Genomic DNA, 19764 nt, shown 5'->3' with positions numbered 1-19764 from the left:
GTGGCAACATCCATTAAAACTAGTGAAAGTAAAATGACCATAAAAATGTTGAAAAACGTTGTTGAGATGGACGTAACTGTAATTTTAATTTTCTAAATATGAGCTACATGGGGTAGCCACTACAGATTGTTTTCTAAAATCTACTGTATTTCAAGTCAAAAATAATGTTACTCTGACTGGGTAATTATATTTTAAAAATTCAAGCCAAAAAAAAATGTTCACATTACTTAAAAAATCAGCAGACTTACTGTGAACAGTTTTCATATGGACTACATTTCCTCAGGAGAAAGTAGTTCCAATGAAAATGGTTCACAGTGAATCCTGTGAATTATCCAGGGTAACAGTAACATTGTTTCTGCAAGGACAATTTCCTGCTCCTGCTTTTTTAAACATAGCTTTTCCTCACTGTGAGTACCACAACTTTCCTTCACCTTCATTGTGCTGGGGTGGAGACATATATTTCAAACTCTGAACAAATAAAACCTAAACATGGATAGATACCATTAGAAATAAGTGGACAAATGCTTTGTCATTTGGGTTAACTGACCCTTTAAAGCAGCATTATTGACTATAGCAGCTAGTTCTTTGTATGCTCCATTCCACTGACCAGATGCAAGGCAGACATAGAGACCATGCTTTTCAGGCCTTAAAATCATAACTACCTGTTTCAAATATGTTGCATTGTCAATTGCTTTGGAAGAAATGCTTAATTGAAAATGCAACATATCTCCCATTTTTACATGCATTGTAAAAAGATAAAGGCCACTGAAGATTTAAGGTGATAACATTCAATTTTCTCTTAAACATTGACTGTTTTTCTCAGTCTAAAGATGCCAACTAGTTGAGAAGATATGGCATTGGTTTGGCAGAAGGAAACAAAACCAAACAGGCAAGGTAAGCTGCTGAGTTCACATTCTCACTCCGTCTCACACATTTGATTCATCTCAGATATTCTGGGCGGGCACACTTACCTGTTCAAATGGCTGTGAATAGGCTAGGGAAGGGGTAAGAGCTGGGGTGCATGGACAAGGGGAGCATGCAGGAGCACTATCCTCATTCACTGATCACATCACTCAAATCCCAAAACACACTCAGTCTGTCCTGCTGGACTGTACCAGTGAAGCATCTAGCTACATGCACAGAGGCCCCCATGCATGGTCATGGGCCTGGTAAAAGAGCAAGGTTGACCCCCAGCAAAAAAGTGGGACTTGTGCTAGAAAAGGGGGGCAGGCAGAGGCGTCTACCTTGCTGCATGAGAGCTCCAACTCCGAACCAGAAACTATTTAGCAGGGTGAAATTGTTTTCCACTACATCCGAGTCAGGGTTGCAAGGGTGGGGGTTATACCACTCGTAGGGACTAAACCTGTGACAATTAACAAAGAACACACACATATATATGTTTATTGCAGTTGCATAAAGACACATGAAGAGCAGACAATGTCGTCCTACCTGGGGAGACGGGAGAAAAAACAATGGTTAGTTAGTCATGTCCAGAGATGAGACACTACATATCATGCGTGAGAACACTTCCCAAATCAATAAGCATTGCTATGCCTTCATGTACATATCTCAGATTGCTATGCTATTAATTGGATTAGTACAATAAGAGTATATTACATGAATTACTGGAAGATGCTGATTAGGATTGCTTCACTGAATAACCTATTAGTTAAAATAAAGCCTCAAAAATGACTGCTCATCTGAATCTCTCTTGTGTGTTTTTCAATTTTAATAACATACAATACTTGGGGAGTGGGCTTGAATTAACACCACTCATACTCCAAAAGTGGCTCCTCATGTGGGCGTGCTCATATCAAAGGCAATTCCCTCAGTAATTTAATCGATGGGGTCTGAAAATAACTTCATTGTCAGCTGAGAAAAGAACTAATAATCCTTATAATCTTGGAGGAGCATTAATATTCAGCAGATCAAACGGTTCATTCCCATCATGCCCACGCTGGCCCCAGTGCTCCCCCTCACTCGACGCACTCCTCAAGCTGAAAGATTTCTCATTTATTCATGTTAAATAAAAGTGACATTACATTAGTAAAGGTTGATTGGTCTACAATTAAGCATCCTGACCTGATTTGGTTTGTGCCAGAGTAGAGGGGGAACTGGAGCCCTATCTTGACTCAAGCTGTTTAACAGACACAAGGGTTTGACTAATCAAATTGCAATGCATAATGTAGACTTGTCTCAGTGTGGGCCTTTTACTGCACTGGAAGTCAAAAATGATAACTTCAAGTGGATGTAACATCTGCATGGAGGATAATGCAGATGAAAGTGCTGCACCGCTTCATGTCAAGGTTTTGATCCATTGTCCTCTGGGTAAAATACAGTAGTGCTGGGTTGAATACGGTAATACATGGCTCTATATGAAGATGTATGGCTGTATTGATAAAATGACAGCATCATAACTGTACCCTGTCATTGACTAATGGGCTTTGCCATTATAATGTGGTTAGCGGTGGCGTTCCTTTTCACCCCTACAACACTCAGGAGGATATTGTCGAGTGTAGCTCAAGGACCTCTGAATGTCCCCCGATTTCTGCTTTAAGAGAATCCTTGGCCTTAAATCAATCTGTCCGCTCACTCAATTTGTCCCAGATTTGCTTGCATGTCAATTTGCAATGCCAAATTGAGTTCAGCTGAACTGCGACCTTGCTGTGGCGTATGTGACTATGTGACCCAATCCCTTGTGCAGAGGTCTCCGAGTGTGTTTCCTACAATCATGTTGAGAAAAGCCAATTACCGCTCGCCATGAACATGGATGAGCAAAGTTGTCATCAGTGTTGTGCTGGAGCATGGGAGTGTCAGGCAGACTGGCTGTACTGTTGCTGCTGCTGGTTGGGTCAGGGAATGCTAAACCAAGGCCGTTTATAGGCGACAACACAGCTTAACCTGTCTCTCACTGTAGGGCTGTTCAGCCCGTTTGCTGTCATTTTGATCCAATTACACTGCCCTTACATTATCTCAGGTCATCTGTGCTGCAGAGGGAGAAACTTTGAGCAAGGTCAGTGCAGAGATAAGTGCGGACGAAAAAGCAAGGAATTCACCAGCAGCGCAGAAGCAATGTGAGGCTTTTATCTTTCCATGGGGGCAGGGTCATCCTGCAGAAAACTACAGCGATGATACGCATGATAAGGCCAATGTCAGGAGAGATGAATCAACAGCATCACAATGGTCCTGTTGCTCTGTCACAGGATGATAAACTTTATATTTCTACACGTGAGCTTTTCACTTATATTTTTAGAAATTCTGCTTTGTGCAATAAATGACCAGATCAGTGTACCTTGCATTTCTGTTGACCATTTTCCAAAGCATGTTGTTGTCTTTTAGATTTTTAACACACTTTTATTTCCAGTGAGTTTGACTACTGTAATGGTCTTCGAACAGGTCAGAATGCTGCCTTAACAAAAATGCACAAAAGTGACCACCAATTCTCCGGTCTCTGCATTGGTCTTCAGTGTGTCATAGAACAACGTTTTTACTGCTGCTTGTCTATAAATCAAAATACATTACCTTCTCTGCCTCTGAAGTAACTGAGTTGCAGTTTGCTAAACATTTCCAGAGGTCAGAGTTTCCAGAGTTACCAACTTAAATATCCAGGTTTAAAATGTTTATGTGCTCATCACCTCTGACTGGACCTTAAACATGCATCATTATTCACTTTGCACTTACATCTTACCTATCAAGGATTAATTTTTACGTCTCCATGCTGGTGACAGCCGTGGCTGGAGGAATTATGTCTTTGGGTTCAAATTTGGCACAAATGTCACTTGGACTCAAGGATGAACTGATTAGAATTTGGTGGTCCAACGTCAAAGATCAAGGTCACTGTGACCTCATGTCTGTCCTATTCTCATTAATGTGATATCTCAAGAACGCCTGAAGAGAATTTCATTACATTTGGCACAAATATCCACTTGGACTGAAGGATGAACTGATTAGAATTTGGTGGTCAACGGTCACTGTGCCTCACAAAACATGGTTCTGGCCATAACTCAATAATGCACACACTAATTATGACATAGTTTCACGCAAATGTCTAATAGGATAAAATGATGAAGTGATGATATTTTATATCAAAAAGGTCAAAGGTCAACTTCACTATGATATCACAATGTTCTGCAAAAATGCTTTTCTGGCTGTTATTCAACGCCATAAGTCAGGAACAGAAGGGGAGATAAGGACCATATTTCACATTTGGTCAGATACTGAACTGGTGACACTAATCCCACCTTGAAACTGTGGTGATTGTTTAGATCTTCCGTGCTGCCAGGTTTAAGATGTGTGTGAAGCATCCACGTTTTAGAATTTGTAGCTTTTTTGCAGCAACATCTATATCTGAAGCATCGTTTATTGTTATGGCTACAACTTTGTGCTCTATCAGAATCAGCTTTATTGGCCAAACATGTCAACATATACAAGGAAAATAATATCTTTTATTAAATTCCTTCAAAGTCTTCACAACAGATATTATATAACAGATTTTACATCCATGTCTGTCCAGACATGCAAACTGCAATTTGACTGGTTGTCGTCTGCTTGGCAGTATTTCTGGTTCTCTTTATATCTGTATACTTCTAAAATTATCTCTGTCCTTTTAGTTCGTGTTTTAATGTTGCATGCCATCTTTGGTTTTGTTTCCTGTCCCTGCACCTACAAAATAAACTTCCTTTGCTTTGTATTGTCATTGGTTACCATTCGTCTTTTAAAATCACTGAAAATATAATTTCATCGACTTGGATCTTGCTTGACAAAGATAATCTGCAGGTGCAGAATGAAGAAAAGTTGATTGAAACCTGAAAAACATACATCTTAACTATTTTAAGCTGTTTTTAAATCTTTATATGATGAATTTCATACTTTACAGAAATGAGTGGTTGCCTTGGAGGCATCAAATAAAACATTATGGTGTGCCTTGGAAAATGGTCAGCAATAAAGTGCAGGCTAAATTATTTGTAGTACAGGCAATGTCCTTCCAAGTTCAATGAACATGGTGCTAATCAGTCTGACACTATTTTTTATCAGATATCATGCAGTCATAATCATCCATCCCTTATATGACACAGCCTCCTATACGACAACAGCTACATAAAACAGGAGAGCTGAATTACTTTAAAGGCAGCTGAAATTGTTGACCCTCCCTTTTACTTATCCCAGTTGTGTTTTCAGAATCTAACGCCTGGGACACACAGCCTACTTCTACCTGAGCAGTGCTTGTGTGTTGCTGAACTGCTGCAGTGTTCACACAGACAGCGTTGCTGCTGCGGCGCTGCTACTGCCAGCTCTATCTTTCTACATAGAGTTTGGCTTTGATAATGGCCATCAATAATAGAATGTTTCATATCATTTCATTATAAATTTCATTTGTATTTAGTTCACACAGAAAAATGTTAAGAAGCATGTGCTCATTTGTGAAAAATAAATAATATGTGAGGTGAAAGCAGCTTTCTTTCTGACAGGCATGGTGTGGTCTGGTTGGGATACTTCTGTGTCAGACACATACACTCCTCACACAGGACGGGTTCTTTATCTGACCTGCAGTGGTGACACTTTATATTTTTTTCATGTCTGTAACATATTCTACAGATATAAACATTGAAACTATAGTGAAAGGTGTAATGTTGCTGGTATGAAGCCAATATGACTGTCAACTGATCATTTTCTCTGTCTATTTTTGAGAACTGCTAGTGTGATGCAGGAAAAATAGGCGAGACCCCAAATCTCTAGATGACACGCAGCTTCTCCAATCTGTTAACATGGGTGCTGATATGACAAGTAAGAGGTTCACACAGGCTGTGTGTCCCAAGCTAAGTTTATGAGATGATTTTTATGAGCATATACCCAGAACATCCTGCTCAGAGGACTGCAAGCAATTCAGAAGATGATTTCAACCCCATGATGAGGGTTGTGCCTTTCATATGAGCATGCACTTACCGCAGATATTTGATTTGAAGACTGAGGACAGACACATTACACTTTGATAGGAGGGAAAAAAGACTTTGCACACAGAGAAATGTTCCAATTTTGAGCAAGAAAAGCAAGGACTAAATATCAATATCATGAGTCATAATTTTTTTTAGAGAAAAACAAGAAATATTCTGCACAAACGCTCTGAGAGATTACCGTTACTAAGCTTTGCCTCTGCTTCTCAGGTATCCTTAGAAAACTGGCTGGATGCAGAGGATGTAGGGAATTTGATTTCCCAAAGTGTGACAAGGTGATAATGCACAGGCTTTAGCAGAGGTGCTATTAGTCATTAGGTGTCATTAGAGGAAACTTAAAAGCAATAACAGCCATTAACGTTAACATCAGTAACTGGAGATATCAGGGCAGGTGGCAGGACAACAGAGTAGTTGTGGTTTTAACTGTGCACCCATGTGGAACAGGCCTACAAACGGCAAAGAGAGGCTACTCTAACTCTACACTTTGTACGTCAGTCCCAGTATTCAGTCTCTGTCAGTCTCTCACTCATACAAACAGTCAGTCACACAGTGCAGCACAAACACAAGCATACATAGATAAAATGTGTAATGTGTACACACACATACATATATATATATATTTATATACAGTATATAAATGCACAGTGAACTAAACCTTGTGGTATTAGGTCTTGCCTGTCAAATTTATGTGCTAGACAGTTTGGTCTCACAAACTTTTGTGAAATGAGCAGAACTTCTTGACATACAAACGCTGCATGTGAGCAAGAATTAGGAAACATACATTTCCCCCACTAGGAAAGGATTAAGTTGAGGACACAGGAACGTATCTTGATATTTTGACACTGGAAACCTTTTTTTTATATAAAACAGAAACCTGGCTGAAAGGTACAAAAAAAAAGGAGAAACTGTTCTTACTAAGACAAACGACAGCATCGACAGCAACCGCCATGTGAATTATGATCTTGTCTGTAAGGAGCAGAGGAAGAAGTAGTGTGTCATTGTTTAAGAGCCATAATGCTTGGTAAGGAGGGGGGTGGGGTGGATGTGTTGAGCTTTTCTTTCTGGTTTCCTATACCAACAGGCATTCTTGGCAAGTCTAATTTCTACATAAATATAATTAATCATGAATTTTGAATGGAAATATTCACGTTACATATTTCTTTCATTTTCAAAGAATTCAGTTTTTTTCTGAAAGTGAAAATGTTCAATGGAAACATATTTGAAGCTATCAAGAGACTTTGAGAAGCACATAAAAAGAAGAAGGCCAAAAACACAGTTTCTGTCTAAGGACTGAAAGGGATTTAAATACTAAAAGGTAATGCACACTTTCTATACTCACATTCAGTCCTAAACATTGAACATATAAATGTAGATGGTGGCAAGAGTTTGTTATCTTGCTTAAGGAGAAAAATACATGTTATCTATTGCATTTCTTAGACTAAGACATATTGTACTAACAACATACCAAATCATGAAGAACAATGAACAACCTAACTTAAGACAAGTTCTCTCTGAGTTAACCACATGGTAGAACACAAAGTTGTTCAGTTGTTCCTATGATGTCTTAAAGTGCTGCTTGTCTCACTTACCCCTGATGGTATGAAACCATGCATTAGTTGTGTTTCTTTCTGCAGAGCTATACATTGTTAGATTTCCAGATTTTTTCTTTTGGGACTTGTTCTTCAGTAGAAAGTAGTTGCAATAAAAAAACAAAACAACAAAAACAAAAACCAAACAAACTTTTGACAGCAAGGTCTGAGGATTATTTAGAGTAATGGGGTGATTATTTCTTGAAAGATATGTTGCTGATGACTCTTTCAAAACGATGTGAGCACCACCAACTAAATTCCATTCACTTCCATTGTGTTTAGCTGGAGATAGAAATCTCAGAAACAGATATTTCAATACCTGTGCAAAATTTAAAAAAAAAAGGAGCTATCTGCATGGATAGATACAACTAGAGGTAAGTGAGAAAATATTTGACACACTGCTATGACACTTCAACTATTAGAGCTTATCCAGTACATTGGAAACGTGAATGTTTGTGTCACAATTCTTTCATGGTGGGAAAACGTTCATTTCCATATCCTTCATGTTCATAATACGTATTCTGCTTATCAGACTTCTCATTTCATAAAATTTTGTGAGATTGTCGTGTGCTTCACTCTACAGCAAAAACATGCAACTGTAGCACAGCATGCATCTGTGTATACAGGAGAAAAGAAGGAGTAAAGTGAGGGGGGGGAATTTATACACTTACCCAAACACTTACTTATTGTGATATTAAATACAGATAGGTGCATATTCTGAGCCAACTTAGATGACAGTTGCCGCTTTTTATTCTCTTGTGTGATCATATCGCCAGTAACATCGGAAAAACACGTGTGTTAACGGTAAAACTGTCGGGTACGGCCGCAAGTGAGCCGATGTCTTCCCAAGAGTTTTAGAGTTAACATGAACTTTTCTTTCTCTTTTTTTCTTCACCATGCTTCAAACCGCAGCCACGAGCGAGAGCCACTGGATCAAGTGAGTGAGCCTTCAGAAAACATTGGCCTAGTTTCATCGACTGAAAGGATTTGTTGGAGCGAAGACACTAAAAAGGCGAGAAAACCGGCACAAATCATGCGTTGTGTCATTTCACCAGCTAAAGCATTCTTGATGTGGTCTGCATCAACAAAGTAAACTGAAGAATAGATGCACACAAAGGAAAAATATACAGAGATACTGTAACATACGTTTAGTTGTCCTATCGATCTATGTAAAATGATCTTACAGTAGTGTATGAGTTAGGTCACAACAATAGCAAAATAAATACAGGCTCTGATATTGTATTCTGTAAGATTCCATCTCTTTCCATGCCTAGAGGTCTTTATACAATCTAATAACAAATAACAAACAATCTGACTAAATAAAAAAAAATCACTACTAGCATGATCAACTGAGTTTTAAAACCTTGTAAGTCTTGAGAAATGTTCTCAACAAGCATGTTCAGAGAAATGTATTTAAACTCTGAAGCACTCCCTCCTTGGTTTCAGTTTCTTTGGAAAAAAGTACAATGTCATCTGAACCTGGGTGGCACTGATTAACTGCAGTGAGAGAAGTGAAACTGTAGGTCATAGCCCCTCTTATAAGAGAACTTTGGTGCAGTCCTTCAGAAGTGAGAAAGTAATCCAAAGCAATTACAAAACAAACAGACAAACAACCCTAAAGGTACAGTTCTGTTCTGGAAAACAGACAGATGTTGGCATCTCATCACCAATAGTTCTTCATTCTTTGAAGGCCTAGCATAACAAAGCTGTCTGGACAGACATATTTTGTTATATCTACATGGATCTCAGCTGCCAGAAAATACCAGAAAAGGTCAAGTCATGGCAAAGAGTGCAGATACATTTGTCATGATAAACAAAAGTTACAGGGATTGGAATCAGATTTGACTATTGACAGATTCCTGTTTCCTTCTGTTTTTTGTCCATTATTGGATCCTGTGAACCAAGACAAGCAAACAAACCTGTGACAGAACATACCTCTGAGTCATACCTGAGTGTTTGAGGCAAGGTGAAGGAAACCAGAGAAAAGAAAAGACAGTATAGACTCTGAGACACTGGGGACAGCGAGGGAAAGGTGGGAGAAGGGCAGCAGCCGTTCACATCGAGCTTGACACATCCCACACACACACACACACACACACTTTCACACACACATATCCATATGAGTGCACAACCTTTCTGCCACTCTCTCAGACACATACACACAACCCTGAAACGGCTGATAGGCCTATAACTTCTCTGTCTAAGGTCTGTGTTCCTGTGTATGTCAATGTCTCCTGTTTTTTTTATTTTTTATGCTGGTAACAATGTGAGTAGAAACAGGCCAGGAGTAACCTAGCAGCCTTGCAGAGTGCCAATCTGAAACAAGATATTCCTCAAGAAAAGTCTAATGGTATAAACAGGTAAATATCCTTGTGATCCTTCATGGTTAGATCTCATTAAACACATTACACAGCAATGACATTGAGTCTGAGCTTTTGATACATGACCATTGATTAGTGTCAGCACTGTCACTGAGCGGTAAAGCTTTTACTATGAGCGAGTCAGTGTGCTCAGGATGCAGATCCTGTAATTACAGAGATTAGCCTGTTAGTTAAATGGGCGAGGCTGAGCGATGGCAGCTTAGTATGTTTTCTGACTGTGTGTGAAGCCGTGATCACTGGAAGTGACATGTTACCTGGCTATGACAAACAGCACACAACTGACACCCAAGTAAGCCAGCAGAATATACATCCAGATATCAGGCGAGAGAGGGTTGAGGAAGGAGAAGACCCCAGGGTTGGTCCCGTTGGGCTTGCGGTACAGTATACTTATACCCAGCGTCATGAAGGGCTTGGAGAAGTCGATAACCTTTTCACGCACGTATGTGATGGCGAGGGGAGCCACTGCCAGATCAGCTCTCTGTCAACAGCAAACATAAAAAGGGAAGAGGGATAGGCTATAAGTCACTGGCACTGGAAGCATTTAGAGGCAATCAAATTAAGAAAACAGGGTCTTTACACACTACAGAGTCTGTCCCAAGGCACTTAGCAAGAAATTTAAAGCTCTCTTTTTCTCTCCACCCATCAAGTATGCTCTTGCTGCTAAACTCACCTTTTTCCTCTCTGGAGCCTAAATCAATGCATTTATTTATTTTATTTACCTACTTTCTCCTTTTTGTTGGGATGGTTAGAGGCTTTAGACTACCCTAGTGCTATATTTGATGGAATGTACTGGAATGTGCTGTAAGGAGACATGTAGGACAGGTTGCTAACGCTTTGTGAGGCTAAAACGAGACATCTTCATACCTATAATTTACCAGCTGATCTGCAGCTTTGGACTGAAGGAGGAAACAGGAGCATCTACACTATTATTGATTTTGATTCAAATATGTTTATGTTCCTTTATTAATAGTCTCATGTAGCCAGAGTTTTGACTATTAGCAGTTTGGACCATAATATTCTATTTAGATTTCATTAGATTCTCCAGCGCCTATTATATTCTTTTTGAACCTACATCTCAGCAACGTCAAGAGTACACTACTTTCCTATCCTAAAAAACGGCTAAATTTGACCACATTCATGCACGTCAGGTAGATGTGATGTCCGTCAAATCATACTACATTATGCAACATGGCCATCATGGTCAGTGGTACAATGGCTTAACGATCTCTCAGTGATATAGTGGCAACTTCATCAAAAATTTGTAGAGTTTAGTTTAAATACAAGCTTCCATCCATCCATAAAGAACACACTGCAGGACTCTCCTACCCTGTTGTCTAACAGGAAATGATATCTTTTGATATGATAACTGTTGCACAGCACATTTTTTAACATCTTCCAGGACTCCAGGAATGAGACTCTACAAAGTCAAATGCAGTAATTTGCTACTGAGCAGTATGCTTGTGTTCTTAAAGCTGCTAAATGTTTGTTTTGTTTGCTGACAGCAGACTGGTCATATCAATGCATCTGCGTCATTTGGAAGTGTGTAGATGACCCTGACATAACCACTGTTGCTTCACAATATATAGAGACAATGAATAGCTCAGTGGTCAGATTTGAGGCCTGGCTTCACAAGACTTGGTTTTTGGTTTGTCTGTCAATGCAGTGTTGTTGAAATTCACACCTATAGCCCTTTTCCACTGCAGGAATTTACCAACCTGTAATGTGGAGCTTACTATGGCATGAACTTTTAAGACCCTAGAGAGGCTTTGGTACAAGGTTCATCCTTGCATTTCTACTGTATTGTAAAAAACATGACATTTTGGATGCGTACCATAAAAAGGCAAAAGCAGGACTGACTACATCACAGTGTTAATGCACTGTTTGGTAGTGAAGTAAGTAGTTATGTGTCAGACAACAATGTAAGAAGTGGTGCTATTATAGTGACTGATATTTCATTATTTCTAACCGCTGATTCTAGCTCCATCTGAATGGCCTCTTCTCACCAAATACTAATGACAACTTGGAAATCGCTGTTTTTCTAATGACCATTCTTCATTGGCAGCGCTGCCAAAAAAAAAAATCCTGAACTTGCATCTAGTATACCTCCTGAGCAAATGTTGTTCCAAGAACTGATTGACAAGCCAGGCAGAGAACAGGGGAGACAAAAGCAGATCCCATGACAAGAAATATATGTTATGTTTCTGAGCTAGAGAGACCAAAAAGGCACCTAGCTACAGCACAGTGGAAAGTTGGCTCAACTTTATGCAAATGTCCTCTGATGCAATGTGAGCGACAACCAGGTGAGAGCCAATCACGCTCCTTTTTAATTCAAGCACAGAGTTGTTGTCTACCGCTCCACCCCAATACGTGAAAGAACATTAAGCAAAATGATGAAAAGCTGATTGCAGCACTTTCTGGCTTCCTAATTCTCTGCGTGTCTTTAATGAGCTACCAGGATTTATAAGAGACGAATGACAATGTGTGGAAACAAATCACTGACATTGTTGGTTCATTAGTACAGTGGCTACGTAAGAAAACAACTGTCCAGTCAGAGCAGAGTAAATTACCTACTTAACACAACACACACACAGGACTACAGATTGTGTGAATGCACTGTTAATGGGGTGTAAAAACATTGTACACAATGTGTTACCACTCTCAACATAGGTACCAGTTTGCACCTCACATTCTGATAAATAATCAACATAAACATGATGTTTTTACAGAGTTATTTATAATAATATGGATTATGGAATAATAATTATTCTGTAATCCCTTCTTTGGCAAGCACATGAGTCGTGCTTATGTGTGAAACCTGTGCTTTTGAGATATAGAGGAGGGATGTGTAGAAAGGAAAGTCATGTTACCGTATCTGAGGTGAAAACCGTGTTGTGCTGTTGACAGTTAATAAATCTCAGGCTGCTTTGTGACTATAAATGCTAAACATTCACAGCAAGGTCAAGTGGTTCATTTCTCAAAGATACATCCTTTTTGTCTTATGAAGGTTACCATATATCACTTGAGGATGAAGTGACTGAGCTCACTGCTCACAGCTGTGATACATGAAAAGTCTCTAATATCAGAGGGGTGTACTATGAAGCAAGTTCAACATACTCAGGCTTTCTTTGTGTTAGCTGGCTCCACAAAACCCTACACTGGTGATCAGAGATAAGTGGTATCACGACAGTGGTTATGAACTTTTTCTTTGTTAACTCAGGCTTTCTGCTTCAGGCTCTGTGCGCGTCCCCATGAAAGGGGGGTGTTAAGCACGTCATTTGACTCTTTTTACCGCCTGCTTCAGTCAGGAGGAACAGGTCATTATAGTCATTATAACGGAGAGCTATCAAGAGTATAAATACATTAATACAGCAAAAAGCAACACTGTTGCTGCAAATAAGGCAAGAGAGGAAAGCTGGCAGAAAATTGCTGATCATGTAAATTCGTTAATTAAAAAACTAATTCCTAATTAGTCAATATACTTATTTTACCACTCAATGCACTTTCAATGCCTCCTACATCCAGAGCTCTTAAACTTGATGCAGCAGATTTAATCATTATACTCAAGAAGTGCATTCAGGTCTGACTCTGTCCCATAACGAAGGATAATCACTTTACATTCTGGCCAAATCAAAATGACATTAATATTATAGATTTAATATTAAACACCAATGGACTAATCAATTTTATTTATTTAATTTTTTTGTTTAGGGTATTTCTTCATTAGTTTTTTGTTTCTTATTAGTTCTTTTTTAAAATTCAAAATACAGTTTGATATATTGTAACAAAACCATTTTCTAATCGGTGTACTAATAGCTGCAGTACCAGCAGTTTTAAATGGACTTAGCAGCAAATCAGGTAGTTAGTGAAAGGACGGCGCTTTTTATTGCCGATTTATGCCAAAACTCAGAACATAACCTGGTCTGGAGCAGGTTATGTTCTGTTTGCAGTTTGCAGTTTAAGTTGCCATGGTGATCTCACCAGGTTAAAAGAGAGCTACCTCCGTGACATTGAAAACTCTGGCTTTAGGCTCAACATATCTGGTTAACCCACTAATCTTGCTCTGTAGTACACTCCTCAGGCCTCTCTGAATCTAGCAAACTACTATAATGCTGCACAGTGAAAATACTAATTCAAGCAATGGTTGCTTTTCAGCGGAATACATCAGAATGTGTTTACTCCACTTTGAGCATTACACCAACCAAAGATAATTTTGTTGAATTCCTTTGACAGGATGTTTCCAACTTGTTCAGCTCAATTCAGCGTTTCCTCCTCAACTGAACTTCTTCTCTGAGAGTCCACACTCCCAGGTCTTCTGAGGGCCTGTCTGCTGCAATCACCATCTGTCTAAGTCGAGCCCGGACCCAGCACAAAGAAGTGGGGCAAACCCACACTAAACATAATCTCACAAGGGATTGGTCCCTTCACCCATGAAAAGACCAGACTATCTGTCACGACGGCCAATCACTGCACTGATCAAGAGCAGAAGCAGAAGACAAGCGCGCAGAGTTAAGGGAGACTTGACCCCTCGTGGGTGCTACTTCTAATGGGGTCAGATATTGACTTTAGGCCGTACTGGCCTGCCATTTTTCTGCCCATGCAGTTTATCCTATCTGGGACTTTGTCGAGCGTAATGATCTAGACTGTGAGCAGATTGTGTGTGCTTGTGTGTGTGTTTTAATAAGCTCTGTAGGGGAAACAACTCATGAAAGAATCTATGCTCTCCTCGCATCACTGTACTCTCAAATAGTGCTAGTTGGTACCTCCCTCTTCTTTTTTTCTGTTTCATCTTCTTTCTCTCTTTATGTGTCTCAGTGTAAAGTATCTATTCATTGCATCTTATCCATGGCCATTTCCCAGCAAAGTGCGGATAGTTATATAGTTTTATGGGGCTTTATTCCATCCTTCCTTTATTCCTTCCTTCCTTCTTTATTCTGTACTATTCATCTGTTTTTGTACTTTCTTTTGCTTTGATGCTTTAATTTCCCTGCATGGAATCAATAAAATGTCTTTTTCCATCTTTGAATTGCTTGTATGGTCTGACCAACAGTATAAAACACATATGTTTGATTATTATTATTTTAGTTGACACATTATGTCTTATGAATTGATTATTTTTGTTATTGGTTATTTTCCCTCGAGTGACTGATCAATTATTCGACTAATCATTTCAGCACTACAACAAACTGTAAGGACACAATCAGATGAGGTGTGGTTTTTGATCTGTAGTGACAGGAAAGCTGAGATCACATCTATATGAGGATTGTGACAGTCTCTCAAAAAAATATACAAGTTTGAATACACTTTTTGACCAATAATTGCTCTAATACACACCAAAAAAACTTATTCTTAAGCCAAAATTGTTTTCCTCACCATCAATTTGTCCTTTACAAAAGTGCTGGCTGCTTTATATCGTTTTTGCTACTCTGCTTTCTCATAATGTTGTATGTTGAATGAGTTTATTTATCAGTTTATTTCTTTGGTTTTGCCGCCATCCCTACCGACATTATACTCACCATGTTAATTGCAGAGATCTGGGAACAAAATGACATTGCTAAAAAGAAATCCGTCAGATAATGACAGGTTGTACCGTAAACAAACTGCAGGTTGCTTTGTGCATTGCGGTGTGGGACAATAGTGAACATCAACACAACACTCTAGAATCAAGTAATTTTTAGTTTGCATACTGACCTTTTCAAATATATTTAATTTTGTCACCTTTACAAAGTGGATACAAGACATACTCAAAACCTGCTTATTAGCATGTAGTATGAAATTGTAACAGCTTTTCTGTACAATGAGGAATTGTACTGACATTTCAGGGAGATTTTTTTTTTTTTTTTTACTTTCAAATAAAGTGATTATCTGACTGCTACTGTTTCTTGTCATCAGCCTTCTACACCGCCATGTTCCCCAATTTTAGCAATTAACTTTTTGAGTATAATGGTATCATAAGTGATAGAACAACTATGAAATTTATTACCATCTTTGATAATGTTTAGAGACTCACGTGGTCCATTAGCTCCTTGACCATGCCATTCCACTGGCCCGTGTTCTCATCCTGGGCACCGTATTTCCCATCTTCCACCAGGCGGATCTCATAGGTGAAGCCCAGGATGTTGGCGAGCTCTCTCAGCAGGTCTATGCAGTAGCCCTCAAAGCGGTCGTTCCCATACAGCGGCTTGTCAGACTTCTTGAACATCACATATGGCTCCTCCTGTCAGGTGAAATAGTGGAGGAGGTTTGAGTCTCCGCAGCGCTTGGCAGCTTTTACCTACTGATAAGGCCTATCTGAGAAGGTGTCTGATGTGAGAGATAGGCTTTGGAGCGGTGTGAGCCCAAACACACACTGGCTCAGCTGGTAAAGCATGTGTAAAGCTGTTGTGTTACTGTGTGTTTGTGTGTGTGTGCTTGCCAGCAGTCCCCATTCTGTGATGTGAGGTAGGGTGGGTGCAAAGTGTGGCATGACCATAATAAGAGATAATCCCCCCATATCAATGACTCTGTGCTCCTCTCAGGCACAGCAGGCTGGCTTTGGGCCCAGGCCCAGCTTTCAGGACACCACACGCTTTGTCAATAAGATAAGAGATGCTGATAGACGGACACAAAAAGAGAGAGCAAGAGCCGGCACATCCCCTCTGTTCACACAAACAGCTGGGGAGATTACTAATGTCTTCTTTCATACTGCTTCCTTTCTCCCTCCCGCCTACCGAGCATCTCCTCCGCCACGTCCTGCTCCTCTCTTCCCTCTACGTTTCATTCCTCATTTCCTCCTCCTCCTCCTCCTGGTTCTTCCCTTCTACCTCTGCTCCATGCACCATCTGTCTTTGTTTAGCGTTATACACTCGTTCTTGCCACACGTCCCTCATTTCTATGACTCTCTTGTCTCTCTCAGACAAATAAATCCAAAAATTTATTGTCAAGCAGGTGTTGTTTATCGTATAACTGTGCCATGGCTGAAAAAAAAAGAGAAGAAGATTGCTAACAGCTTTGACAGATTCCACTGGCTGGAGTTTCAACAGTATGCGAGCCGTGAGATGTTTGCATGAAGAAAAAAAACAACAACAGTTTGTTCTCTTCACTAGTAGTGGCAGGCCAAACCAATGGTTTTGCACTCTATCATAAATGTGCCTTGTCATATTTATAATAGATAGATGTCAAGTAATTACTTCACAACAAAGTGCTGTCAGGCTGGAAATGTTTGGTTATGGAGCCAAATAAAAAGACAGTTTTCTTAATATTAATTAAAAGCTACATTTAACCATACCTTTGTGACTCCTTCTGTTTATTTTTTCTATTACCTATTAATTAAACACTGATATTTTTATATAATTATGGTCATTTTATACAGAAAAAAACATGTAAAATTCAAGTATCATATGACATATCCAAAAATCACAAATGCCTATGTAAGACTGTAAAATGCAGGTCAACATGTGAAGTGTATTGCAAAAAGCCAAATGTGGCGTTTTTAACATGTACCAAAAACATTTATATGATAAATATAAAAATAATATATTTTACACATTACATTTTAAACATCATGTGTCTGTGTCATGTTAATCCATTTACATCCCCATATGGCTATGTGGGTGTAAATGGGTTAATATGCAATGCAAATGTGTAAATGCACACATGGTAAAAACTGATTCACATATTATATCACGTGTGATTCCATCCCTATCATTATCATTCTTACAAGAAAAAATTACACTTCACATGTGAAATATTATATATGTGAAAAGTCATGTGGACTTATGTGTAAATTTATCTCATAAAATGCTGTTTTACTTGGGATATTACATCTGTAATTAACGTTTTTACATATAATTGAATATTTGAAAACCACTTGTCAATCATCATGTCAACTTTTGACATGTAAGAGGCTGTTTCATGTATGACTGTATATGTTGTAATGTGATGCAAAAAGCACATGCAAAATGTGTTTTTATTTTAAATTTGATATAATAAAGAAACCACATGTACCCTTTATCATGTGAATTTATCACATACAAAACACTGAAGTTTTTGTCCCTTACAAAAAAGCATGTGATTTTTTTTCAGGTGATGTCTATTCTACATGTGAAACATTTGAAGATCCCATATCAATATTACATGAATTTATCACAGGCATAATCCTGTTTTACATATGATGTTTACATGTGAATGTTTGTCCCTTACAATAAAGCAAATTTGACATTTGTGTTTTTACATGTAAAATACTACCTTTCATATGTGAAATATTTTTTAAATGCCTATAAGGTTTATCAGACACCGTTGTTCATTCATTTAATGGTATTTACACCATGCATACACCCACAATATCAACTCTGTCTATCAGCCAACCATGGCTCAATAGTAGATAACTGCTCATTCATGGTTCAAACTACAGTGGATGTTAGCATCACTGACAGTTATCAACTTGAGCTGATGACTGTGTGATGTGTGATGGCTTGCAATTTGTAATTATGTGACTCTCTCCTATCCGTGCCTTTCATGCTAAAATAAGAGAGGATAGCGGTTAGCATTAGAAGCTATGGCCACACTTTAACCACAGCACCACCATCAATTTTATCACTGCTGACACAGCTCAGTACACAACATGTTATATCTACTGTCATTCATGTGCTGCTACATTATACCTCAGCAGCTGCAGGACTGCAAGGATACTGATGTAATCTTGATGAAAGAGCAGAAAGCACTATCCACATACAGATCAATACCAGAGTGTCAAGACATACAGTACGAATGCACACACACACACACACACACACACACACACACACACACACACACACACACACACACACACACGTGTTTACTTAGGTCACTTTTGGGGGGATTACATAGACTTACATTTATTTCCTGGAGACTTACCCTAGCTCTAACCATAACCACTACTTGCCTAACCCTAACCCTGACCCTTACCTTAACATATCCCTAACCTTAATCACTGATCCAAAAGTCAGCTTTTTCCCAATTGGGGACACGGCTTTTGTCCCCAGTTGGACAAGCTGTTAACTTGTCTGCAGTCTGAAATGTGTCCCAGCCAGTAGGATAAGTCAGACCGCTCACTATCTAGTTGAAGGTGACCACAAGTGAAATGTACATATACTTTTCGTGGTATTTAGAAAAGAAATCATTACCATGGAAATACATAGGATGGTAAGTCTGTTGACAATATACATACGCATAGCTATGACAGCAGTGTATTGTGCATACAATGTCCATACTGTGTGTACACTGCAAGTTTTTTTTTCTCTTACACATTCATTCCATCAACTACCACTCCAAACTGAGAGCAGTATTTTCCATTCTCCCCAACACCATGGTAACTAAACATGGCTTCAGTGGTTGAGTGTATGCATTTTTCACACACAGGTACTAGAGAGTATGACAGAGGGAAAACACTCACTGATACTCTCAATATTAGAGTCTATGAAGAAGGAGCTGTCATCTTTTCCAAGATATTTCCTGTCTCTTCATTACTGAATATGCTACTGTAACTTTAGGGTTGTTTATCACTCACTTCCGTGGCCATCGTGCCCTACTTTAACTTAAGTCTTACTTAGGTCAAACTCATTACTGACATTTAAAGGGTTACAATATGAATTGGGAACCAACACACATAACCACTGTAGCGCTAGGGCTACAGAGATATCACACGGAGACTGCAAGACCTTGATTGGTCAGCTTGGTGCTGATTGTGTTTTCTCCTACATATTTCTGGTGGAGGTTGTTGAAAGTGAAGACAACATAAACAAGTTAAAGATACACTCAGTAATCATTCCTTTCAATAACACACATCTTAAAAACTCACTACGATCACTGCTCTTTATCACAGTG

General features: G+C 39.1%; 1 protein-coding gene across 3 annotated transcripts in view; it reads right to left on the bottom strand.

Moving 5' to 3' along the window:
- The window catches only part of grik2 (glutamate receptor, ionotropic, kainate 2), a 201829-nt gene that overhangs the window by 61449 nt on the left and 120616 nt on the right, over positions 1-19764 (bottom strand). For 2 of the 3 annotated variants that reach the window (XM_042423288.1, XM_042423289.1), the window contains exons 10-12: positions 15929-16135; positions 10176-10399; positions 1245-1363 (exon numbers count right to left, since the gene is read on the bottom strand). In XM_042423288.1, the coding sequence (XP_042279222.1) occupies positions 1245-1363; positions 10176-10399; positions 15929-16135 (550 nt within the window). Of the gene's footprint in view, positions 1-1244; positions 1364-1385; positions 1450-10175; positions 10400-15928; positions 16136-19764 lie in introns of those variants that run through there. The other variant, XM_042423290.1, reaches the window with a different exon arrangement.

Source organism: Thunnus maccoyii, chromosome 10, assembly GCF_910596095.1.
Source record: "Thunnus maccoyii chromosome 10, fThuMac1.1, whole genome shotgun sequence".
Lineage (NCBI taxonomy): Eukaryota > Metazoa > Chordata > Actinopteri > Scombriformes > Scombridae > Thunnus > Thunnus maccoyii.
This window is presented reverse-complemented; position numbering and strand designations above follow the sequence as displayed.